The following is a 22,242-nucleotide window of genomic DNA, read 5'->3' as shown; positions in this document are numbered from 1 at the left end:
AATAAACATTTTTTTTCTGTTTTCCATATTAATTCCATATTAATTCCACATTATGTTTTATAGAAGACTATTTGTGCAAAAAAGGAGCCATGTGGAACATGATATCTTAATGTTTCGTTGAAGATTAATAACAGGCCTCAATGCAGGTGTTACCATGTTTTTAATTAAATTAAGAGCTGGACTTCAAGCTGAACTTCAAGCTGCTGTTTGCCTTCTTCCATATGCTGTATTATTTATTGTATATCATTTAAATGTGTTTGATCACTTTCCCCCCACCACATTTCAAATGTTTGTTCAAAAGTACCAAAATAAAACGAATAGTTTTGAATCTGTTTTATATATTACTGATCTTCCTTCAGTTTCAGTGACGTGTGTCTGGCTGATCAACCATGCTTTCTGCTGTTCATTTAAAGACATTCAGGAACTTCCAGATCTCTGTGAGTGTGAAATGAGTGAAAGCTCTGAACCTTCATAAAAAGTATGTTTAATTGTGTGATATATGAAAAAAGAGACAAAGAATATTTCTTATAATATTATTATTATTATCTTGATTTCCTTTTTCAAATTACAACCAGTCAAAATGGCACACTTATTCAGCAGTGCCTCACACTTATTGCTTTATTTAACACCAACCAATCATGGCTTTAGAATAGGCCTGTAAATACGCATCTACATAACGACACATGGTTGATGTATTTGTTTTCTTCTGTACTGTGTAATAATGTATACACAACCACTAAGAAAGAAAAGAAAAAAGAAAAGAAAAGAAAAAGTTTGGTTTCAATCTTACTCTCATTATACTGTGATTTTTTTTTCAACATCTCTCTGCAAATTACTTTCAGTCTTGTACAGTTGTGTAAATATGAGCTCATGAAAGAATGGTTTTAGGTTTTGAACAACTGTTTGTATATGGTACATCCAAAAATGTATATGATGTAAGACTAATGTAAATGTATTATGTAAGACAACGTAAAAAGTGTGTTTGTGATATTTTGAATGCAGTTTTGAATGCAGTGCTTCATTTTGACAAGTTTTTAAAATGTGTGTAAGCAGTTGGCAAAAAAATTTAAACAACAGTCTATTTTATATGGGATTAAAGTAATTAACAATATTAAGATGCTTTATTAGATTTTTTTATGTCACATTTATTTTAAATATGTCCTTCTTTTCATTTACTTATTGTTCAACTTTTTACTAACAACTGCAGTTTACAGATTCTCTTTTAATCTTTTACGCTCTGTCTATTGTTTGTTCTTACTAGATTAAATAAGGAAAGGTTTTTGTACAGTGTTGATGTGTTTCCTGTCACTGTGGGCACCAGAGCACAGTAGTACAGAGCAGAGTCTGATACAGCAGCAGAGAAGATCTCCAGAATCACATGGATTTGTTGCAGAATGTTGCAGAACATTTTGAATCTACTCCAGATACCTCAGTCTTTTTTTGCAGTACTGTATGTGGCTACAAGAAATTCAGGTTTTGATGTTCTATACTGACAGTGCCAAAAGAGATCATATGTACCCCCAGAGGAGAAATAACTGCAATACAGTATAGCTTTTTGACCCTCATCAGGACCAAAATATGTTGTGTCTGGACTGATGATATTTCCAAAGCAGCAACTGAAACAGAAGAGGAATGTGCAGCATTTTAGAGACATTTTATGCAATCAGTCAAGTAAATCAATCATTCACAAGAAATACACAGCTGTTGAAGCACAGAACAGAATAACTAATGAAGATCCATTGTATGTGTTGACTCTGAGAAGAGTCATATTAAATTGTTTCTATCACAGTCTCTGTCCTACACATTACATCATGTCAGATCTGTGAACACCGAGTCCCTCCTCTTTGAGCCATTTCATTCATACCTGGAAAACAAAAACAAGACCAGGTTACACTCATTAATGTATGTTCTTGTGTTTGTTTGTAATTGTTATATAAAAATGGCTTTTTTGCAATATTTAGATGTTGCATATATGTAAAGGAATCAGACATATATTTTCATATCTGTAAAATACCCATATATAAACATGCATTCATAGGCATAGCCATGTGTGTCATATATATGTGTATTTGGTAAAATATATGTTACATATATAAAAAAAGGCTTTTTGCTATATTTTAATGTTGCATATATGTATAGGTATCAGACATATATTTTCATATCTGCTATACGAACATGCATTATATAGGCATTAATATGTCATATATATGTGTGTTTGGGAAAATATGTGTTACATAGCCTATAAAAACGCAAGCATTTTGCTATATTTTAATGTTGCATATATGTATAGGTATCAGACATATATTTTCATATCTGCTATATGAACATGTATTATGTAGGCATTTATGTGTCATATATATGTGTGTTTGGGAAAATATTTGTTACATAGCCTATAAAAACAGGCTTTTTGCTATATTTTAATGTTGCATATATGTATAGGTATCAGAAATATATTTTCATATTTGTGAAATACCCATATTTGAACATGCATTTCATATATGTTGCATATATGTACAAGTATCAGACATATATATTTTCATATCTGTGAAATAGCCTACCTATACATGAACATGAATTTTATAGGGATATATGTGTCATATATATGTGTATTTGGGAAAATATTTGTGACATATAAAAACTGAAATTTTTGCTATATTTTAAAATAAATGTTGCATATATGTACAAGTATCAGATAAATAGCCTATTTTCATATCTGTGAAATTCAAACATTAACTTTAATGTGTGATCTGCAAATATTAGCTATAAGATTTCTATAGGCCTATGGGATTTTATTTAAGCCCTAACTCTAATTTAACAATTTTAAATCAAATATTGGGTCGACATGTCTCTTTATATCTATAAGGTGTTGCAGCTCGACATCTCTAGTGTTTTTGCTTGAGAACTGAATGTAATTTGGTCACAGTGGGTCTCAGAGCACCGATGCTGAGGATGACTTCTGTTCGCCAATCTCTTCTTAATCTCCGTATGTACAAAATTAGACAGCCGTTTCACCATGTCCACTGTCAGTAGCCTATCAAGTCAAGATATTTGTTGTATTTCACATGGTATTGCGATGAGGCGCAACCATAGACTGTATAAAGGGCGCAACCTGTCACTTTAATACCTAAGACGACACCGTCACCTTGTGGTAAGTTCTGAACATTTTACAGTATCATAGACTGTATCACGTTGTATAAACATTATCAAAAACTACATAAGGTTGCAGTTAATATTAAGAAACCTACGACCGAGTATACATATTTAAAACTGTATAACACCAACCGACATTCTCTGTATTGTCTTGGTTTTTCACAGAGAGCAAAGCACCAGACTGCAACTCCACTGCAGCAGGTGGCGATGCAGAGCAAGTTGTGACTTGATGCACTACAGATAAAGATGTTACACTACAATACCAATACCTGATATATAAACCACGTGGACAGTCTTATGTGTTTACTTAGTGAGTACAGTTGATCATTTTTATATAAATATCGAATAACCTACACAGCGACTCCAGAAAGGGAAATTCAGCGCGCGCTAAATAAATCATCATAACGTTACACGCCTGCAGTACAACGCCAACACAAACGAAAATGGCGAAAGGAATGTACTTAGAACATTATTTAGACAGTAAGTTTTTAAGCGATATTCTTCGTAAACTCGTTGCCACATTTTAAATGCTGTCAGTTTATATGAAATTAGATGAGCTTAGTATGTAAAGTTAACTTCCTATAGCATGTGCATGCATGTTGTTTATTTTCCTGCCATGTAAATACAGTTTGCACGATTTTAACTTCTAATTAACGTTATTCGCTCCAGGTATCGAGGGACTTCCCTGCGAGTTGCAGAGAAACTTCTCATTAATGGAGGATTTAGATAATAGAACTGAAGGTATGAATGTTTGGACCACTTTCTATCAGAGGCCATTACACTTTTTTTTTAATTATGACTACTGAACACTTATATTCTTACTGTTTTTCACAGAGAAAAAGGCAGAGATAAGTGAACTAGCTTCTGAGTATATTGCAAAAGTTAGAAATCTGGCATCCGAGGAGCGTGTCCAGCATTTAAAGAAGATTGAAAATGCCTACAACAAATGCAAAGAGTACAGCGATGACAAAGTTCAGCTTGCAATGCAGATATATGAAATGGTAAGATGAAGAGTCCTCCGTTTTATATTTTTATGTACCATGTGATGCATCAAGCATAAACAAGTCTCCTTGCATTTCCAGGTGGATAAACACATTCGGAGATTAGATGCTGATCTTGCACGCTTTGAGAATGATCTGCAGGAGAAACTTGACTCAGGCAGTCAGGATAGCTCAGATGAAAAGCAGTCTCGAAGTAAGTCTTATTGTTCAGAGCTTATCTTCATTCATGTATTAATACAGTCAATGCCCAGTGTATCCCTTCTGCCTTAATTTGGGGTGAGCCTAAACAGACTAATTTGTTGTTTCAGAAGATAAGACTATAAAAGACAAGAGGGCATCCCATGGAAGAGACAAGAAAGGATCAGATCAAGACTCACCCAAGCAGAAAAAACTGAAAAATGGGTAACTGTCATATTAAAGGGACACATTTGATTGATGCATGTGTATATTATTTTAAGGCTTTGTATTCATGTTGTGTGTGTGTGTGTGTGTGTGTGTGTGTGTGTGTGTGTGTTTTGTCTCTCAAACACTAGTGCAAACATAAGTGAATCTCTGCTTGCCATGAACCCATCAGATGTCCTGGATATGCCAGTGGACCCTAATGAACCCACTTATTGTTTATGTAGTCAAGTATCATATGGAGAAATGATTGGATGTGACAATTCTGATGTGAGTAATAGTTATTTAATTAAAATATATATATATACAATTGTCACACAGAAACAAGCAACATTTTCATAATAAAAATAGTTTTATAAAATTATAATAAAAGTTTATATGTAAAATAATGAAAAGGAAGGTTTCTTTTCTTTTAACAGTGTCCAATAGAATGGTTTCACTTTGCTTGTGTTGGCCTAACAACCAAACCAAAGGGAAAATGGTGAGCAAAATTCTATACTTAATATTTATTTTATCAGCACACTTCACATACTGACTGACGTCTCCATGTACTTAACATTGCAGTTCTAAAGTACTGTGTTGTCCTTTTACAGGTACTGCCCAAGATGCACCCAAGAGATGAGAAAAAAATAGTCTTCTTCTACAATGCATCCTAAATCAAATGTCCAGTTATTACAGCCTGTTCAGTGGAAATCAATTACCTTTTTGTAAATGTGCCTTTTATATCTAGACGACCATGAATGTAACATTAGGGAATAATATTCAATGTATTTTCCAGTTGGTGCCAGCAGAGGGCTTTGATCTCTTTTCATTTTGCCTTAGAATAAAGTTTTTTTATATATATATGTTGTTACTTTTATGTCTCGTTTAAATAGCTAAATTAAGTATTTGTGTATCTAAACGCCTGGCTCTCATAGGACTGAAACACTTACTTTGACATACCAGTGAATCGTAGAATGAAATCACTTGGCAAAGTTAGAATCAAGTCAGTGTAGGGAAATGTAGTTTATTTCAAGAGTACTCCACTTCAGTGCAGTGCAATCAGATTAGACTACATTTCCCGTCATGCAACAGAACCATCAGCATTCACGGACGGAATCCCATTTGCAAACAGTTGCAGAAAACTTCTTATGCCCGTTCGTTTTTCGCGCAGTTTAATCCTATCAATTCAGATTTTTCTGAATAATAGTTTAGATTAAACACTGTCCAACCTAAAAAGCTACGTTTAGTGAAACCTACGTTTAGTGTCCAAACACTGGGCTTGGTCGACAGTTCCGCTTCCCCTCCGCCATATCAGATAGATCCTGGGGTCCAAGAAGAAGTTAACTAAACATAACTTACAAGCACGTCGACACGGCGTCGCAAATTATAATAGCAAGGGAAATATTCTCATTATACTTGCAGCAAAACCAGTGTATGAGAGTGAAAAGACGGAGGCAAAACTTTGAAGAGATTTGCAGGAGTTCTGGTGAGTTAAAAATGCTGAATTTTCTCGGCCAACAGGGCGCAGATCTCTTGATGTTCAGAGAGGGTTGTGTATTGATTTATTACTGCGCTTTATATTTTTATTGTAAATACTTAGACAGCCCTTGTTTTGATACTGCAGAGTTATTTGCCATTTCGAGTTGTTTTCTGGGTTGTTTTTTCTCCATAAGAAAATAAATCAGCTCAAGCAGATAATATTCAACAAACCTAAGGCAAAGAAAAAGCTTTTACATTAAGCTTAATTTATTTTTTTTATTAGTGTGTGTTAAAATGTACTTGTGTGGGAAGCAAAACGTTTCTTTCATGTTTTTGCTGGTAGGTCTTGTGACAATTGTTTTCTTTTCTTATTGGAAAACAAATAAGATATTTGGCATACATCACAATTTAAGTCACCACTCACCTTTTTATTAAAACAATAATAAATTATACAGCAAATAAATGGTGTCTGACTCTGGATAGTTCTCACAGCATTCTGTCTAACATCTCATTTTGTGTTCCACAGAAGAAATGAAGTCATGAGGGTGAGTAAATGATGACAACATTTTCATTTCTTTGACAATAAGGAAGCATTTTTGGCAGTTAGATAGTTGTCTGCTTCTTTGCTGGACAAGCACATGCCTTCATTCTCCAACAGCGTGGAAGGAGGACGACAGCTAGGCTTAGTTCAGGAAGCCTTGCTCAGTATTTCCTTTTATAGAAGCTGCAAATACAAAAAGCCCCTGTTCTGTCTTCCTGTAAACAGTTCCTCTACACAACCACACATCTTTAAACGAGAGGTGTGCTCTAATATCTTTGTTTTGGTTCAGTTGGTCAGATTAAGTCCAAGTGTGTGACCTATGAGGTTGTGGCTGGTAGGATCCGGAAATGCTTCTGTTATCTGTTCACCAATCAGAAGAGGAGGGGATGTGAGTAATAGGAAGTGGGAGCACTCTGCTGATGAACTTTTTTTTTTCTTCACTGTCTCTAGAGTGGTAGCTTGAAGATTGTAATCAGCTCTATTAGAAGTAACATAACTCAAATATTTTGGACCAAAATTTTTTTAAATATTCAGCCCACGGGATTCAGTGTATTATGCCTATTAGTTGAATGCTGATTAGTGTATAATGATGTTTTTTCATTCATATGGAGGTCCCACATTGCATGCAGAGTCACTGGGCTGGCACCGTATGTTTACTTTTGGCCCACCAGTCTGTAACCGTGAAAAATAGATTCATGCTGGTTAGTTTAGGCCTGGCGTGGCTAGTTTCAAAGAGGCTCAGGGGAGCAGACGGGAATGTCCAGAGTCCTGCTTCCCATGAGCTTTCTCTGGCATTTTCATCTCACTTCCCCACCTTGCCTTACTAAACATTCATGCACTTGGCAGTTCAAAATAAGATGAAGGAAGAGGTAGTCAGGAAACCCTTTTTATTCTCTCTGTACAGTACACAAAATCAAACAAAAAGTGCTGTTAAGCTCTCTGCCTCCAGGAGAAACTCCACTCACTCCACAGTTTTCCTTCATTCCCAGGTCTGTGGGATGCTTATATCTCATCTCTCCGCCAATCACCGGAATTAAAGACCGGTGTTAGTCATGATTCACTGGGCCTCCTTATCACCGCTCGTCCCCACACCTCTTCTCACGCTGCAGCTTTCCACCTTCCCATGCACCCCCGCCACAAAGTTATATTGCATTCTAGGTTTGCATTTTTATTTTTTCGATTCATGTGCTCCCTGGAAATCAAATCCATCAATTTGGTCTTACTAGTGTCATGGTCCTTTTTTAGTGCTAAATGAATGTCTTCGATTAGTCTGTTGCTGTGTGTTGATAATGCATAAATGAAAAGTAAAAACAGAGAACATAAAAAGAAAAAACTGAGTTTACTCACCAATGCTGTTAAATGTTCTTGAGTTTTAATCTCGTCACAGCAGTGGCAAGTGAATAGCCAGTAGTTGTTGTCAAGCATAGATCAGGCTTCACTTAACAGTGTATCGTTTTATTTGCACATTTTAATTTAGCAAACACTTTTGTCAGCATACCGAATATATTCTCTCAGGTCTGTATAAGTATGAGCGTTTCATTAAGATTTTTTAATACGATGAAATGTAGGGATGCAATGATTAACTGCTAGCCAGTTGAAAATCTATTAAAATATGTGACGATTCAAATCGTTTGAGATGCTAAAAAATGGTTTGTGTTAATATTTAATCAGAATCTGAACATTTACTTCCGCTCTGGAATAGCGTTCCTTTTCTGAGAGTGAATCTGCGTCTCATTCAGCTCGTCCGCTGTTTCATGCAGATATTTTTATGTATAGTTTCAACTGAAGTCAAAACATTGTATAATTTCAAAATTTGAAGCTAAAACAATCTACTTTAGATTAAAACTGCTCCTGTTGCATGTATGCAGCATCTTTGTTTGGATCATGATTAAAATGCAGTGGTCGGTTGCCACTAATTTTAAATGGAAAGAGCACAAAGCCTTATTTTTGTTTATATGAAGAGATTTATTTTATTTGGTACTTATTTACTTATTTACTCGTTTTTTTATCCAAAGCAACTTACAAATGAGGACAATAAAAGCAATCAAAACCAACAAAAGAGCAATAATATAAAAGTGCTATATTAGTATATTATTATAGTGTTATATCTCTATAATAATTTCACAAAGAAATGTGTAGCATTTTGACCAAGCAATAATGAAAGGACACAATTAATTTATAATTTGTCTTGAATCTCATTTTGTAAAATCAAAATCATGAATCAAATCATTAGTTGAGTGAATCGTTATAGCTCTAATGAAATAACAATACTTATCATGATCTAAGTTTCCTTGATAAAATTCTATTAAGAGTTTGATAAATGTTCAATATAATGTTTATGCACCAATAGCATAATGAAACAGCACTACTCATTTGAACCACACTACACGGACCCTTTATCCACATGGATCAAAGTTCAAATGGCAACTATTTTAAACAGTGATGTAAGATCCAGTGTGAAGCACTTGAATTCATTGAAAAACACATGACTCATTGATTACTAATTCTAATTTACACCCAGATGAAAGATCACTGACAAACAGGAGAAACACTGCGTAACAATACAGTCAGAAGGATTTTGATGCCAATGTTACATTTGACCATATAAAAATTTGGTAATAAAGATTTAAAATTTATTGTGTAAAATTTTGGTATTGACTTTGAAAAATGTTATCATAATTTTTGGCCATGTTGCCCAGCCCTACCGTATAGTTATTTTCTTTTAAAGCAGAGTTCCTTACACCTGGTCTTGGAGGGCTGCTGCCCTGCAGAGTTTAACTCCATTATTGGTCAGCCTTTGATTTTCTAGTGATCCTGAAGACCTTGATTAGTTTGCTCATATGTGTTTGGGCTGGAGCTAAAATCTCCAGGGCCCTGGTTTGAGGAACCCTGTTTTAAATCCTAACATTACCAGCAAAGTATAAGACCCATGGCTGATTGACAGACGAATATGTGGTCCTCAGCAGGGCTTTAGAATTTACAATTGAAATGGTCACAAATATGCTAAAAAATTATTTTTGACAATAATTTAAAATCTGATCACCTTTGAAAACTTTGTATCCATTTTGTCATGTGACTCTTTGGTTAAGTACATCTTCAGAGTGCATGCCAGTTTTTCTTGCATTCAACAGTAAACTCATCACAAGCATTAATGTCTGATTCACAGACAAATGGTTCTTACAATCCAGTTCTTAGTGAAAAAGATTTTTGGAACATTTCAAAAATCTCAGTCATTTTTGAAAAAGGCTCACTCTTTATCAAATTATTCTGTAATTTATTTACAAAATATGTAATTTGGCTAATTTGATTCCTAAATGTTTTCCTTGGAGTCCTGAATCACATTATCCATGGCTTCACAGAAATAGTTGTGCAAACAGTAGCTTGAGGCTGTAAGATTCGTGATAGCGCTAGACTAACAGTGGAACATTGTGAAACACTGGCTGTGATTGGAAAAAATTAATGAAATGGACTGTGCAGAAGTGTGTTTGGGCCTATAAAACACTGTGTGCTGGCGAGAGCCACACCTCTCCAAATCACGGTCATTACGAGCAAGCAAGTTACAACTTGTTGATCCCAAATAACATTCCTTAAGGGAACATTTTTTATTTTATTAAATTTTTTATTTAAAATCTGAGATCCGGTAGTCTGTGTAGTGGTATTCAATACTGAATGAAAGCATGCTTTAAACAAAAGTTTATTTTCAGATCCTCTCTTGTAGATTTGTGGGGGTGAAAGTGCTTTCTAATCAAGCTCTCAAAACACTTCCCATAACCCTGATTCATTACTAGTAGTGGGATTATTGTGTAACGGTGGTGGTTCCTCAGAGCGAGAGTCAGTGATGTGTAAAGGTATGTCCAGTCTAATGTCTCCTCCGCTGTAAAGCCTTATCTCTAGCCTGAGGGCTGGTACATCACTATAGCAATGCATAGCACAAAGGCATGACTGCACTCGCAGCTTTTTATCCTGCTGTGGAATGAAGTATGCCTGCATCAACACGCCTTTATCTCAGCTCTCTTCAGTGGAAGCACAGGGAGAAAGAGACTGTGGACACACCATAGCGAAGACCCTCAATGTCCCAGGAGTGTGACAGATCTGGGCCAGGGACCTCCACTGGATCTTCCATCAGGGTTCTTCAGGGTGAGGTGGCATTAGTGGTGGTACTGGCATCTTTTTGCATCCTTTTTCCTTGATTCCTTTAGTGTTGACTGTGTGCCTTTTCACAAGCTAAAGTGAGGGGGTATGGTGGCTTGAAAAAGCTGTTTAAAGTGATTTTGGTTCAAAAGAAATGAATTGTATAAAGTTGTACTGTTTGACTACTTAATGAAAGAAGAAACAAGTGCTTTTGTTTTGTGTAGGTTTTTTTTCATTGGACTGCATGTGATACATATTGGAGTTTTATTTCTATTTCCTAACCAGACTAGCTTCTGAGAATGTTCTTGCAGCAAGTCCTCTGATCTTTATTCTGCCCATGTTTTTTTTCTATATATGGAAACAGGAACTGGCTCACAAGTGTTAGTCTAAGATCATGCAAGACTTGTGCAATAGTTAATCTTTTATTGATCGTTTCTCAACTGTTCAGAAATATCTTTGTTATAGCTCAGGTAAAACATGACTTTATTGTCTTTTTAAGGATATTTTTAAGTTTTCGTGGTGCACTAATTCTGGATTTATGTCTCTGTTATAGAAGTTAATTCATGTAGTGAAAGGCGCAATTCAACCAGGCTAAATATTTAGTTTTGCATCACCTTTGCATCACATCTTTGTTGTTTCAATACAATGCACAATTGAACTGTGCTGTCAAACAGGAAGACAGTGTGGTCACGTTGAGGTTGAGTTGCACATGATTTGCTAAATTGACATCACTAAGGTAAGACAGGATTTTTCCTTATTTGGACATGTTGATGACAGGGGCGGAGATGGAGAGGATGCAGACAAATGCATGATGCCACCAGATTTGATATTCCAATATTAAATTAAAAAAAAAAATGGAAAAATTACTTTTAGATAGAAATTTGAAGCAGTATAAATGTGCTTCCACCAAACAATCAGTAAATAGTTTTTAGCCAAAACTGAAATAAAGTTTTGGTAATTGAACAACAAATGCTGTTGAGGACCTCACAATGAACAAGATGTGGTAAATTTCTTCTGCATCTCAGTATTTCAGCTAAACTTGTTGCTATTCTATCATAATTTTTGCCCATGGTGAAATGTGGACACATTGTTGACATTTTTACCTGTTGTAGCTTATCTGCACTATGTGTATTCAAAACACATAAGTGAAAAATCTTTTGGCCGTTCAAAACTCTTGGACAAAATTTAACAAAACTGCACATCTTTGTTACTGAAACTGTTCAATTACTAAGATAACTATTTGCTATTCCATTCAGATATACTTGTATAGCATTTTCAGCTTAATATTGTTCCATTGCAGTTTTACAATAAAATATGACAGCTCTTAAAATACATAACAATAACAAACAAAAAGAAATACTCTCAAATTTTCCCTAAACTCTTTTGTGGCTCCGCTGAAGACCTAATCATCATTGCATGTACCGGTTACAAAGAATATAATCCCATAGTCCATATTCTTATCCAAGAAAAATGTACAGAGAGGAAAAATATATACATTTATACCGTATATATGTAATTCAGAACAGAAAAGTAAAAAAAATTTCCATGTGCCTTGTATTTTTATTTGTCTAGTTTCTGAAATATTTCACATGAGAAGAGGTCTTTTGTAGTTACTGCCTATAAAGAGTGCATCAGTTACGTATTAGGTTCTTTTTTTGGTTAAAATGCTATCATAGCCACTAGAAAGAAAATGTAGCAAAGCTACGTCACAGCCATCTTTAGCAAGACATCCTGTTGTGCAGTCTGGCCTGAACACCTCAGCACTTTCAGTTGAATTGATGACCTGCTAGAACTGTTACTCTCAGAGGACTGCATTGCTAGGCTAACTGACAGCTCTCTGTATTACAGATAGACAGTGAACACTCCAAAATGTATCAGTTGCTTTTGCACAGGGGAGGACATTGTTGGCATATTTTAAAGCAGAATTGGCAGCTAGCAGAACATGAGACAGAGTCTCTCTGTCTATGCTGTTGACTGGCTGTTTTGTAGCACAGTAGCAGCTGGTAGCAAGTGGTTAGTAAGTTTTGCACCGTTTTAACAGACTTTTGGTGTGGATGTTGTGGTGGTTGGAAAGCTTTCATAAAAGGTCTGTACGATAAAATTCTGAAATTGCTCCTCTAAGATTTTACTGAAATAGTTACATTGTTTTATGGTAATTTCAAAACAAAGTTTTACTGGATGAATAACCTTGTTTATTTTGCTTGCATTCTTCTAGTGATGGATCTGATATGCCCTAAAATGGCCTGTTATCTGTCATTCTCGTCATTTGTTGTATCTTAATTTGCTTTAGTGCAGCAATTCATTATCAGCCATGTTGTTTGTTACTCTGCCACCCTCTGCAGGTTGATCTCTGAAACCCTATTACCCTTCTGAGTGTGTTTCCCTGTCATGTCTGACAACGGAGAGCTGGAGGACAAACCCCCTGCCCCACCAGTCAGAATGAGCAGCAACTTCGGCATCAAGGACAGTATGTCAACAAACCCCAGTTCTAAACCCCTGCCCTCCGTCCCAGAGGAGAAGAGGGACAAACCACGCAACAAGATCATATCGATTTTCTCAGCAGAGAAAGGTAAGGCCAGAGGACCCAGGGTGAATACAAATCATTATTTTGTGTCAATACAAAACGCCAATTGTGTGGAATACCACAGAAAATTAGGATTTTCTTTAAAGTTGGCATGATATCAAAATTGACTTATTTTTTTAATGGAATACTGTAGTCTTTATTATAAACAACTTATCCGTGCACTTAGCAATTGGCAGTATGGTGGTTAGGTGTATTTTTTTACCGTATTTTTCGGACTATAAGTGGCACCTAAGTATACAGTACAGACCAAAAGTCTGGTTGGTCAAATAGCCCTTGATGCCTTCAGTGTGACTCTACAATTTTCATAGTCATGAAAATAAAGAAAACTCTTTGAATGAGAAGGTGTGTCCAAACTTTTGGTCTGTACTGTAAGTCGCATCAGTCCAAAAATATGTCATGACGAGGAAAAAAACATATATAAGTCACACTGGACTATAAGTCGCATTTATTTAGAACCAAGAGAAAACATTACCGTCTACAGCTGCGAGAGGGTGCTTATTGCTGCTCAGTGCTCCTGTAGCCTACCCCTGAAAACATTAAAGGGTTAGTTCACCCAATAATCAAAATTATGTCATTAATAACTCACCCTCATGTCGTTCCAAACCCTTGAGACCTCCGTTCATCTTCGGAACACAGTTTAAGATATTTTAGATTTAGTCCGAGAGCTCTCAGTCCCTCCATTGAATTGTGTGCACTTTATACTGTCCATGTCCAGAAAGGTAATAAAAACAGAGGGTCAGTTAGAATTTTTTGAAGCATCGAAAATACATTTTGGTCCAAAAATAGCAAAAACTATGACTTTATTCGGCATTGTCTTCTCTTCCGATCTGTTGTGAGATTTCAAAACACTGAAGTGTAGTGATATCCGGTTCGCGAACAAATCATTCGATGTAACCGGATCTTCTTCAACCAGTTCACCGAATCGAACTGAATCATTTTAAACGGTTCGCATAAGCATTAATCCACAAATGACTTAAGCTGTTAACTTTTTTAATGTGGCTGACACTCCCTCTGAGTTAAAAATATCCCTGAGTAATTCATGTACTCAAACAGTACACTGACTGAACTGCTGTGAAGAGAGAACTGAAGATGAACACCGAGCCGAGCCAGATAACGAACAAAAGATTGACTCGTTCTCAAGTAACCTCTGTTTTACCCCAGTCCCTCACAAGTTTCTCACTCACTCCAAACTTTCTTTCTGCTGCTCGATTACCGTTTTCGGCTGCATATTTTACTACCTGCAAACTGTAATCTGCAGAATAGGCTTTTCTTTTTGGGGGCGTTTTGTTTGCATTCAGTCTTTCTCAGTTGTCTTTAAGTTAATAATTCAGTTAACAGTTTTCAGTTAATGTTTTCAGGTGTAGGCTACAGGAGCATTGAGCAGCATAGAGCGCCCTCTCACGGCTGTAGATGGTAATGTTTTCTCTTGGTTCATTTCTCTTGGTTCATTTCTCATGGTTCATGTCAAATTAATTTTGATAAGTCGCACCTGAATATAAGTCGCAGGACCAGCCAAACTATGAAAAGAAGTGCGACTTGTAGTCCGGAAAATACGGTATAAAGATTTTTTAATTTTCTTTAAAAAAATATTATTGTGATTAATTTGATAAAATATTGGCGTAACATTTTGATTTGATTCACTTTTTAATCAATGAATGGCCCTAAATATATAACCTAGCAAAAAATCTTTTGTTCTTCCCTATTAAAAAAAGCTTTTTTCTCCTCTTTCACCTTGAATGAAACTGTAATATATAAGATTTGATGTTCAATTTAAATTGTGTTTTTTCAACATTTGAGTTGTCCTGTGTTCTTTCATTGTTAATGACTTACTATAACCCAGATTTCTGCTACAAATACCACAAATGGTGACAATAAGGCTCAACTTGAATTGAACTCAGCGCATTCCTTTAACTGACCCTTCTATAGTATGCTGTAATTGATCACATTTTTGGACACAGATGCTCATCTCAGACTTGGGATCATTGATTGTAAAATTGTCCACTGGAATCTGTCATTTTGCCAGTGACCAGCAGCATGTAACCACAATCCTTCTTTCTGTTGAAGGAAGAAAAAAAGACAAGGATAAGGAGCGTCCAGAGATTTCAAATCCTTCTGACTTTGAGCACACCATACACGTGGGCTTCGATTCGGTCACGGGGGAGTTCACTGTGAGTCAGACATACTTTCCTACTTTCCTCTGGTGCAGTTTACCCATGCTGCCCCTGATCTGTCCTAATCCATCAGATGGTAGAAAGAATTGCCAATTCAATTGCCTAGATTGACTTCTGTGACCATTTGTCTCCCGTCTGTCTTAGTGCACTGATTTAATTTGCTGAAGTTTAATTAATCAAATAATCAGATGGGCCCTAACTCACTTTCTTATTTTCATTCCCGTTTCTGTGTCTCAGGGAATGCCAGAGCAGTGGGCTCGGCTGCTGCAGACCTCCAACATCACGAAATCTGAGCAGAAGAAAAACCCTCAGGCTGTACTGGATGTGCTCAAATTCTACGACTCTACTGGCAACAGCAGGCAGAAATACCTCAGTTTTACAGGTAAATGGGTACATATACATACCACAACTCCAACTGTAGTTGAAGTCATCCTCTAATGTCTATGTTCCTCCTCATGATTTCAGATAAAGACGCACCACCAGCAAAAAAAGGCTCAGAGCAATCACCAGTCAAGGATCCCGATGATGATGACGATGATGAAGCCCCGCCCCCTGTTGTAGCACCACGTCCACAGCATACCATATCTGTGAGTGAAGATTTATTTTCATATTTATCATGTCAAATAGGTATATTACCTGTTCTTTTTTCCTTTTTTTTTATACTGGTTCTTGAGTGAACACCATATTGTTGGTGTCTTTGTTGTCTGGATAGGTATACACTCGTTCTGTCATCGATCCTATTCCGGCACCTGCTGCCGTTGCAGACACAGATGGTTGCAAAGCTGCAGATAAACAGAAGAAGGGCAAGGGCAAGATGACAGATGAGGAGATTATGGAGAAACTTAGTAAGTCATAGGGTGGTTACTAAACATTATAGATGCTCACTGTAGCAATACTATTATTATATGCACTGCAACATGTGAAAGTGATTCTGTATGACAAGATCCTAACTGTGTTGTTGTGACTAATCTCAGGAACTATCGTCAGTATTGGAGACCCCAAGAAAAAATACACAAGATACGAAAAAATTGGACAAGGGTAAATATATTCTATGATTCTTGGTTATTTTTTTCAATATGTCAGTCTGTATCACAAAAACAGTTAGCCAGTAAACTGAATTTATATTAACTATAATCTAAGATTGCTTCAATTAAATTTTGTCTCTTTACAGTGCTTCTGGTACGGTGTATACAGCCATTGACATTGCTACTGGCCAAGAGGTATTTTCTCTATTCAGTTCTTAATCTAATTTTAATTCATGTTTCCTGAGAAAAGTCCTTGAATAAAAATGTAATTTACATATGGGTCTAAGACGATCGCTTGATGCATACTACTGTTAACGTAATAAAGAATTATTGTAAAGACATTCATAGGTTTTTTATTTCAAATAAATTCACATTTCTACATTAAAAAGAAATATTTCTTGAACACCACATCAGCAAATCATGTGACACATTTTAAACTGTATAAAAACTGAGTTTTAAATTGCAGGAAAAATTCATAATATTACTATTTTGCTGTATTTTTGATCAAATAAATTCTGAGCATAAGAGACTTCTTTAAAAAATATTACAGACCCCAAATTTTTTATTACATTAACTTAACATTAAATGGACTTCCATACTATAATTGTTTGAGCTTTATTTTGTGCTTTTACAGTTAGTTGTCATAGGTTATGCTGACAGTGATGTGTTTCTGTAGGTAGCTATCAAGCAGATTAACCTACAGAAGCAGCCCAAGAAGGAGCTGATCATCAATGAGATCCTGGTGATGAAGGAGCTGAAGAACCCAAACATCGTCAACTACGTAGACAGGTAGTTACATCCCTTAACGCTATTTAAACTTGATTATTTTGTGCATTGTATCTCATAATATGTTTTCAGTCATCTACTGTAACATCTACGTTCTGTATTTTTTCTTGTTTTTTTTTTTTGTTTTGTTTTTTTATGTGCAGCTTCTTGGTAGGAGATGAGCTCTTTGTGGTAATGGAGTATCTTGCTGGAGGCTCTCTGACTGATGTGGTTACAGAAACATGTATGGATGAGGCACAAATTGCTGGTGTCTGCAGAGAGGTACAGTATTACTGGCATAGTAGGTATGAGCTCAAAAGCCGTTTGTTTTTTCCCATCACCACATGAATATTGACTCTTTCCTCTACAGTGTTTACAAGCTCTAGAGTTCCTGCATGCAAACCAGGTCATTCATCGAGACATCAAAAGTGACAATGTTCTATTAGGGATGGATGGATCTGTCAAACTAAGTGAGTCCATGATCCCACTGTCAAGTTCTGGATTCATTATATCAGAACAGTCTGAATGAATTGTTTGCTCTTCTCTTTTCAGCTGATTTTGGGTTCTGTGCTCAAATCACGCCTGAGCAAAGTAAGAGAAGCACCATGGTAGGAACACCCTACTGGATGGCCCCTGAAGTGGTCACACGTAAAGCCTATGGGCCCAAAGTGGACATATGGTCCCTGGGTATCATGGCCATTGAGATGGTAGAGGGCGAACCTCCTTATCTCAACGAGAATCCTCTGAGGGTGAGCCTTTCCTGTCTTATACGTTTATTACTTTGTCACTGATTCATTTGATAAGTCTTTTTGTAATTAATGACGGTGGTTTAAGCGATCTGTTTAACTTTAAAGAAAAGATTTATGGCATTAATGCTTAATGTTCATCTCCAGGCGCTGTACCTCATCGCTACTAATGGCACCCCAGAGCTCCAGAACCCAGAGAAACTGTCACCCATTTTTAGAGACTTCCTAAACCGCTGCCTCGAGATGGATGTGGAGAAGAGAGGTGGAGGAAAAGAACTCTTGCAGGTAAGGAGCAAAACTGAATCCCAAAAATGCCTCAACAAATGAGTTTTGTCAGTCCATTACTCTGTTTGAACATGTCAGGGTTATTGTGTTCCTCACAGTTTGTGAGGAAATTAGCGATGGCTTTGTCAGGGGATGAAAAGCGAATAATTAATCAAATTTAATTTCAAATTACAATAAATAAATAGGGCTACAAGATTAATCAAAATAAATTGGTAATCCCTATTTAGATGAGTGCATTTGGGACTGCAATGTGCACTAGGTTCTCTTTATTTACATTCACATAATTTCCAACATTTTTGTGGACAAATGTTTGCAGCATTTAGACAGTATTCTGCCAAAATCTTGAGGTTTTAAATGTTCTATGCGTGACGGTTTGACATTTGAAAATAAAGAATGTTTTACACAACCCTTATTAGTAGATGCCGCTTGTTGTGTAAAATTTCTTATTGTCAGAAGTAAAGTTTGAAGTACAGTTAAATTGCCTTTGCCTTAATTTTTGTAGTTAAAATGAATAAAAATGAATATTTCATTAAAATAATAATTTACATTCATGTAAAAAAGACACTAAAAAGAAAAATTATTTTTGTTTATTTGCCAGTCTTGTGACTATCAACCATCACCAGAGAGCCGTGAATATATGAATGTGTTTTTAATTTATTGTAATATTAATGGGGTCATATGTTGCTTTTTTAAAGATTATTCTTTTGTGTATTTTGAGTAACAGATTGTTGACATGCTTTAATGTTCAAAAAACACATTATTTTTCAAATACTGTACATTATTGTAGGTCCTCTATGCCCCGCCTCTCTCAAATGCATCGTTTTCTACAAAGTCCCTCCTTCTGACAAGCGCAGTCTGCTCTGATTGGCCAACTGACCCCCAGTGCATTGTGATTGGTCGAACACTGCAATAGAGGTCTTCACGGGTCCAAAAATTTGTGCCCGAACCCGAAAGAGACCCGTAATGTACTACACCGAACCGACCCGGACCCGTCTAATATTTCAAAAGCTGGACCCGGACCCGTGTAGATCCGAGAAATGCCAACCTGGACCCGACCCGGACCCGTATATTATTTGAAAGCTGGACCCGAACCCGTCGTGAAGACGCAGACCCGACTGGACCCGATTGTCACATATTCCACTTTAAATTGCTATTACAAGTCAATAAACATGTTACGAGAAAAAAAACCTATATTTTAATTTAAGGAGCCGTAGTCTCTCGTCCTTGTACCTGACTGCCTGTGATTCATTATAATCCTCAGACAAGAAAGTTATCCATGTTATTAAGTCCATTAAGTCCAAGCTTAATCCACTCATTATTTCAGCTTCAAAGTTCCACTTGATGTCACGGTGACGGATGACACATGCAACTGTGCACATGTACATTCTGACTCGAGTTAACTCGCATAACTTCGACTGTTTGCCCTTTTGAACTATAATAACGAACGCTCCTTCAGTGCCATGGCCGCTTACGCTATCATCTCTGTGCTCTCTGCTCTGTGTCGAGTCTGAATCTGACCACTAAAACTTTAAGATTAAACGGTTTATTTATATTAGTATAAAAATGGGAGAAAATGTAAAGCGCGGTTTGTCCCTCACTGGTTGCCATAGAAACATGACACGCGCTCGAGACTGCACATGCGTGTTAGCTGGATCATCCTAAAATATGATTTAACGCAATTTGAGCGTCATAGAAAACATTCATGTGACAGTTCACCTCCGATTTTGTTGCTGATTTGAAATATATTAAATATGAGTGTGTCAAGTCTGCAATTATTACTGTGCATGCACTTGCATTCTGTGCGCTCTGCTTCTAACGGCAGAGAAAGAGAGAGAGAGAGATCGCTGTTTTTCTTTTTTTTCCTTTTTTTTTGCTCACTCTGTTCTTTTCCTAATTTTACAAGTTGCTAGTTACAAAAAACACAAGCAGTGTCTGATCACGGCCAGGTGTTCTCCGAGTCCGATGACTCCGATCGCATGGGTATTACACACAATGTTAAACAGACCGGGACCCGAAGTAATAGATTAGGACCCGACCCGGACCCGGCTGATCATTTAAAATATAGACGGGTCCGGGTCGACGGGTCTTGGGTGCACTGTGAAGACCTGTACACTGCAAGCACTCGCTTCATCTTTCTAAATAAATGTAAAGACAGTTAAAAATGTCCTTACTGAAACCACGCCTTCTTTCTTTGCATGAACATTTGGGCGGCATTACACAAATATTTCCATGTAGTGACATAGACATGTTGGGTGCATGTTTGAATGAGCCGTTATAGGGGGGTGTTGCAGCGTCTTAACTTTTATAAAGAATATCTCTTTGGATTTGAGACTTTAGTCTTTGCAACTTTACAGATCTTCTTTGTGTAATAAGAGCTTGTAACACTCCAAAAAGATAGGAAAAAATTTTATTAAATCATATGACCCCTTTAACTTACATTTTTTGGAGATACTTAAAGTAAATGTTTTACATCTAATGGGTTTTGCTGAACAAAAAGGTTTGGGAACCTCTGGAATAGACTGTGGAGGTGTTCATGACTAGGTAACTTTCTGTAAAATGTGCTAATGACCCTCTGTCTCTTGCAGCATCCCTTCCTGAAGCTGGCGAAGCCTCTTTCCAGCCTCACTCCGCTTATACTTGCTGCCAAGGAGGCAATGAAGAGTAACCGCTAGCCATTTGTCACTATGTGCCAGTTGCCAAATTCCTTCTCATGACCGATTCCTGTGAGAACCTCCATAACTCCAGCAGAGTCTCCCTTCTAGGACCTTTGCTATTCAGCCCTGAGGACCCTAGTCATCTCCACCTGGGCGACTAACTTGCACAATCACAATGTCTTGCCTCCTCACACCAAACTCTCCTTTAATGTGCCTTAAAAAGGCTACAAAGCCAGAGGAGCCACTGACTGTAGATCTCTCTTGTTTTCTACTGATGTCTCTCATTGTATTTGTTTAATGTACGCTGTTCAGACATCGTTGCATCGGTCAGTGTGTACCTGAAAATTTCATGCATTTCTGTCAAAATTCTCTTGTATTTTGAGTATTGTTGAACTCTGGCCTAACAAAGAACTTTCCCCCATTTTTTTACATTCCAGAGAAGTATTATAATACTTGAAATGTCCCATCCTCTCTTAATGACCTGTCACTTGTGCCTACTACCTATTTGCCTTCACCTGTCTTTACAAAATGGAACAATTTTGCTGTATGAAATTAAATGAACCATTCCTGTTTTTAAATTTTTATTGCAAAACCTTAAGTTTATTTAATCGTTGTGTATATTATGTATTCTGATTAGCATGCCGAAATGAAAAAAAAAAAAAAAAACGGAAATCAGGAAATTTTTACATGTTTTGTATTTATGTGTATGTATACAATATTTTATATTTTAACTAACATTCTGACAGAATACCAGACCTTAATGGATCTCCAAAGGTAGTCATAGAAACTAATAATTTGGTATATTCTTTGCATGTTAAGTCTAACTTGTTTTTAACATTACAATTCAATGAGAAACATTTTCAGACATTCCAGATAAGTAAATACACTTTGTCTGTTTTCTGCTCGTTTCTTACGAGATACAAAGTTTTTGTAAATGATGAAACCATCTTAAAAATATGTTTTGTAAAATATTATTACAACAGACTTGGAGCAAACATGGTTGAACCAATAACATTGGCCTGTACATTTCTAGAGCTTGCATCATTCTGTTATGACTCTTAAATGATATAGTTGACTACAGTACTTGATGAAATCTAAATGAAATTCACATTAATATCGCTGTGAATCCCATTTAGTCAGACTGTAGTGTTTAATAATCTCTATACTTGGAAATGATGTCTCTTCATTGTTTCTCTTTCTATTTTTTTATTTATTTTTTATCAGAAGGTATAATTAAGACACTATTTTTGATGAAGCTGTGATGTCTGACGAATGGCCTGAGCATGTGAAATTATTTCCTCTAAAAATACAGTTTTTAGTTTACAGGTA

General features: G+C 36.4%; 2 protein-coding genes across 2 annotated transcripts; both read left to right on the top strand.

Moving 5' to 3' along the window:
* The first annotated feature begins 3,421 nt into the window (after positions 1-3,421).
* On the top strand, positions 3,422-6,018 carry ing5b (inhibitor of growth family, member 5b). Its single transcript, XM_059501615.1, has 8 exons — positions 3,422-3,630; positions 3,820-3,891; positions 3,985-4,151; positions 4,233-4,344; positions 4,460-4,553; positions 4,685-4,820; positions 4,970-5,031; positions 5,144-6,018. Exons 1-8 carry the CDS (start codon positions 3,594-3,596, stop codon positions 5,181-5,183), a joined length of 720 nt encoding a protein of 239 aa, XP_059357598.1. The 5' UTR covers positions 3,422-3,593; the 3' UTR covers positions 5,184-6,018.
* On the top strand, positions 5,900-21,925 carry LOC132096321 (serine/threonine-protein kinase PAK 2-like). The gene is made up of 15 exons (XM_059501614.1): positions 5,900-6,018; positions 6,538-6,556; positions 13,026-13,252; positions 15,332-15,435; positions 15,676-15,820; positions 15,904-16,025; positions 16,151-16,283; positions 16,413-16,476; positions 16,610-16,658; positions 17,140-17,252; positions 17,393-17,510; positions 17,599-17,698; positions 17,781-17,977; positions 18,122-18,259; positions 20,845-21,925. Exons 3-15 carry the CDS (start codon positions 13,072-13,074, stop codon positions 20,929-20,931), a joined length of 1,551 nt encoding a protein of 516 aa, XP_059357597.1. The 5' UTR covers positions 5,900-6,018; positions 6,538-6,556; positions 13,026-13,071; the 3' UTR covers positions 20,932-21,925.
* Positions 21,926-22,242: the final 317 nt, after the last annotated feature.

This window comes from Carassius carassius, chromosome 20 (assembly GCF_963082965.1).
Source record: "Carassius carassius chromosome 20, fCarCar2.1, whole genome shotgun sequence".
NCBI lineage: Eukaryota > Metazoa > Chordata > Actinopteri > Cypriniformes > Cyprinidae > Carassius > Carassius carassius.
This window is presented reverse-complemented; position numbering and strand designations above follow the sequence as displayed.

Excerpts from the sequence above, each read along its gene's own strand:
- LOC132096321 (XM_059501614.1), top strand. The coding sequence starts at position 13,072 with ATGTCTGACAACGGAGAGCTGGAGGACAAACCCCCTGCCCCACCAGTC. Across the intron at positions 15,821-15,903 it reads GAAATACCTCAGTTTTACAG|ATAAAGACGCACCACCAGCA; the intron begins GTAAATGGGTAC and ends TCATGATTTCAG. Across the intron at positions 17,253-17,392 it reads ATCGTCAACTACGTAGACAG|CTTCTTGGTAGGAGATGAGC; the intron begins GTAGTTACATCC and ends TTTTATGTGCAG.
- ing5b (XM_059501615.1), top strand. The coding sequence starts at position 3,594 with ATGGCGAAAGGAATGTACTTAGAACATTATTTAGACA. Across the intron at positions 3,892-3,984 it reads TTTAGATAATAGAACTGAAG|AGAAAAAGGCAGAGATAAGT; the intron begins GTATGAATGTTT and ends TGTTTTTCACAG. Across the intron at positions 4,345-4,459 it reads AGATGAAAAGCAGTCTCGAA|AAGATAAGACTATAAAAGAC; the intron begins GTAAGTCTTATT and ends TTGTTGTTTCAG.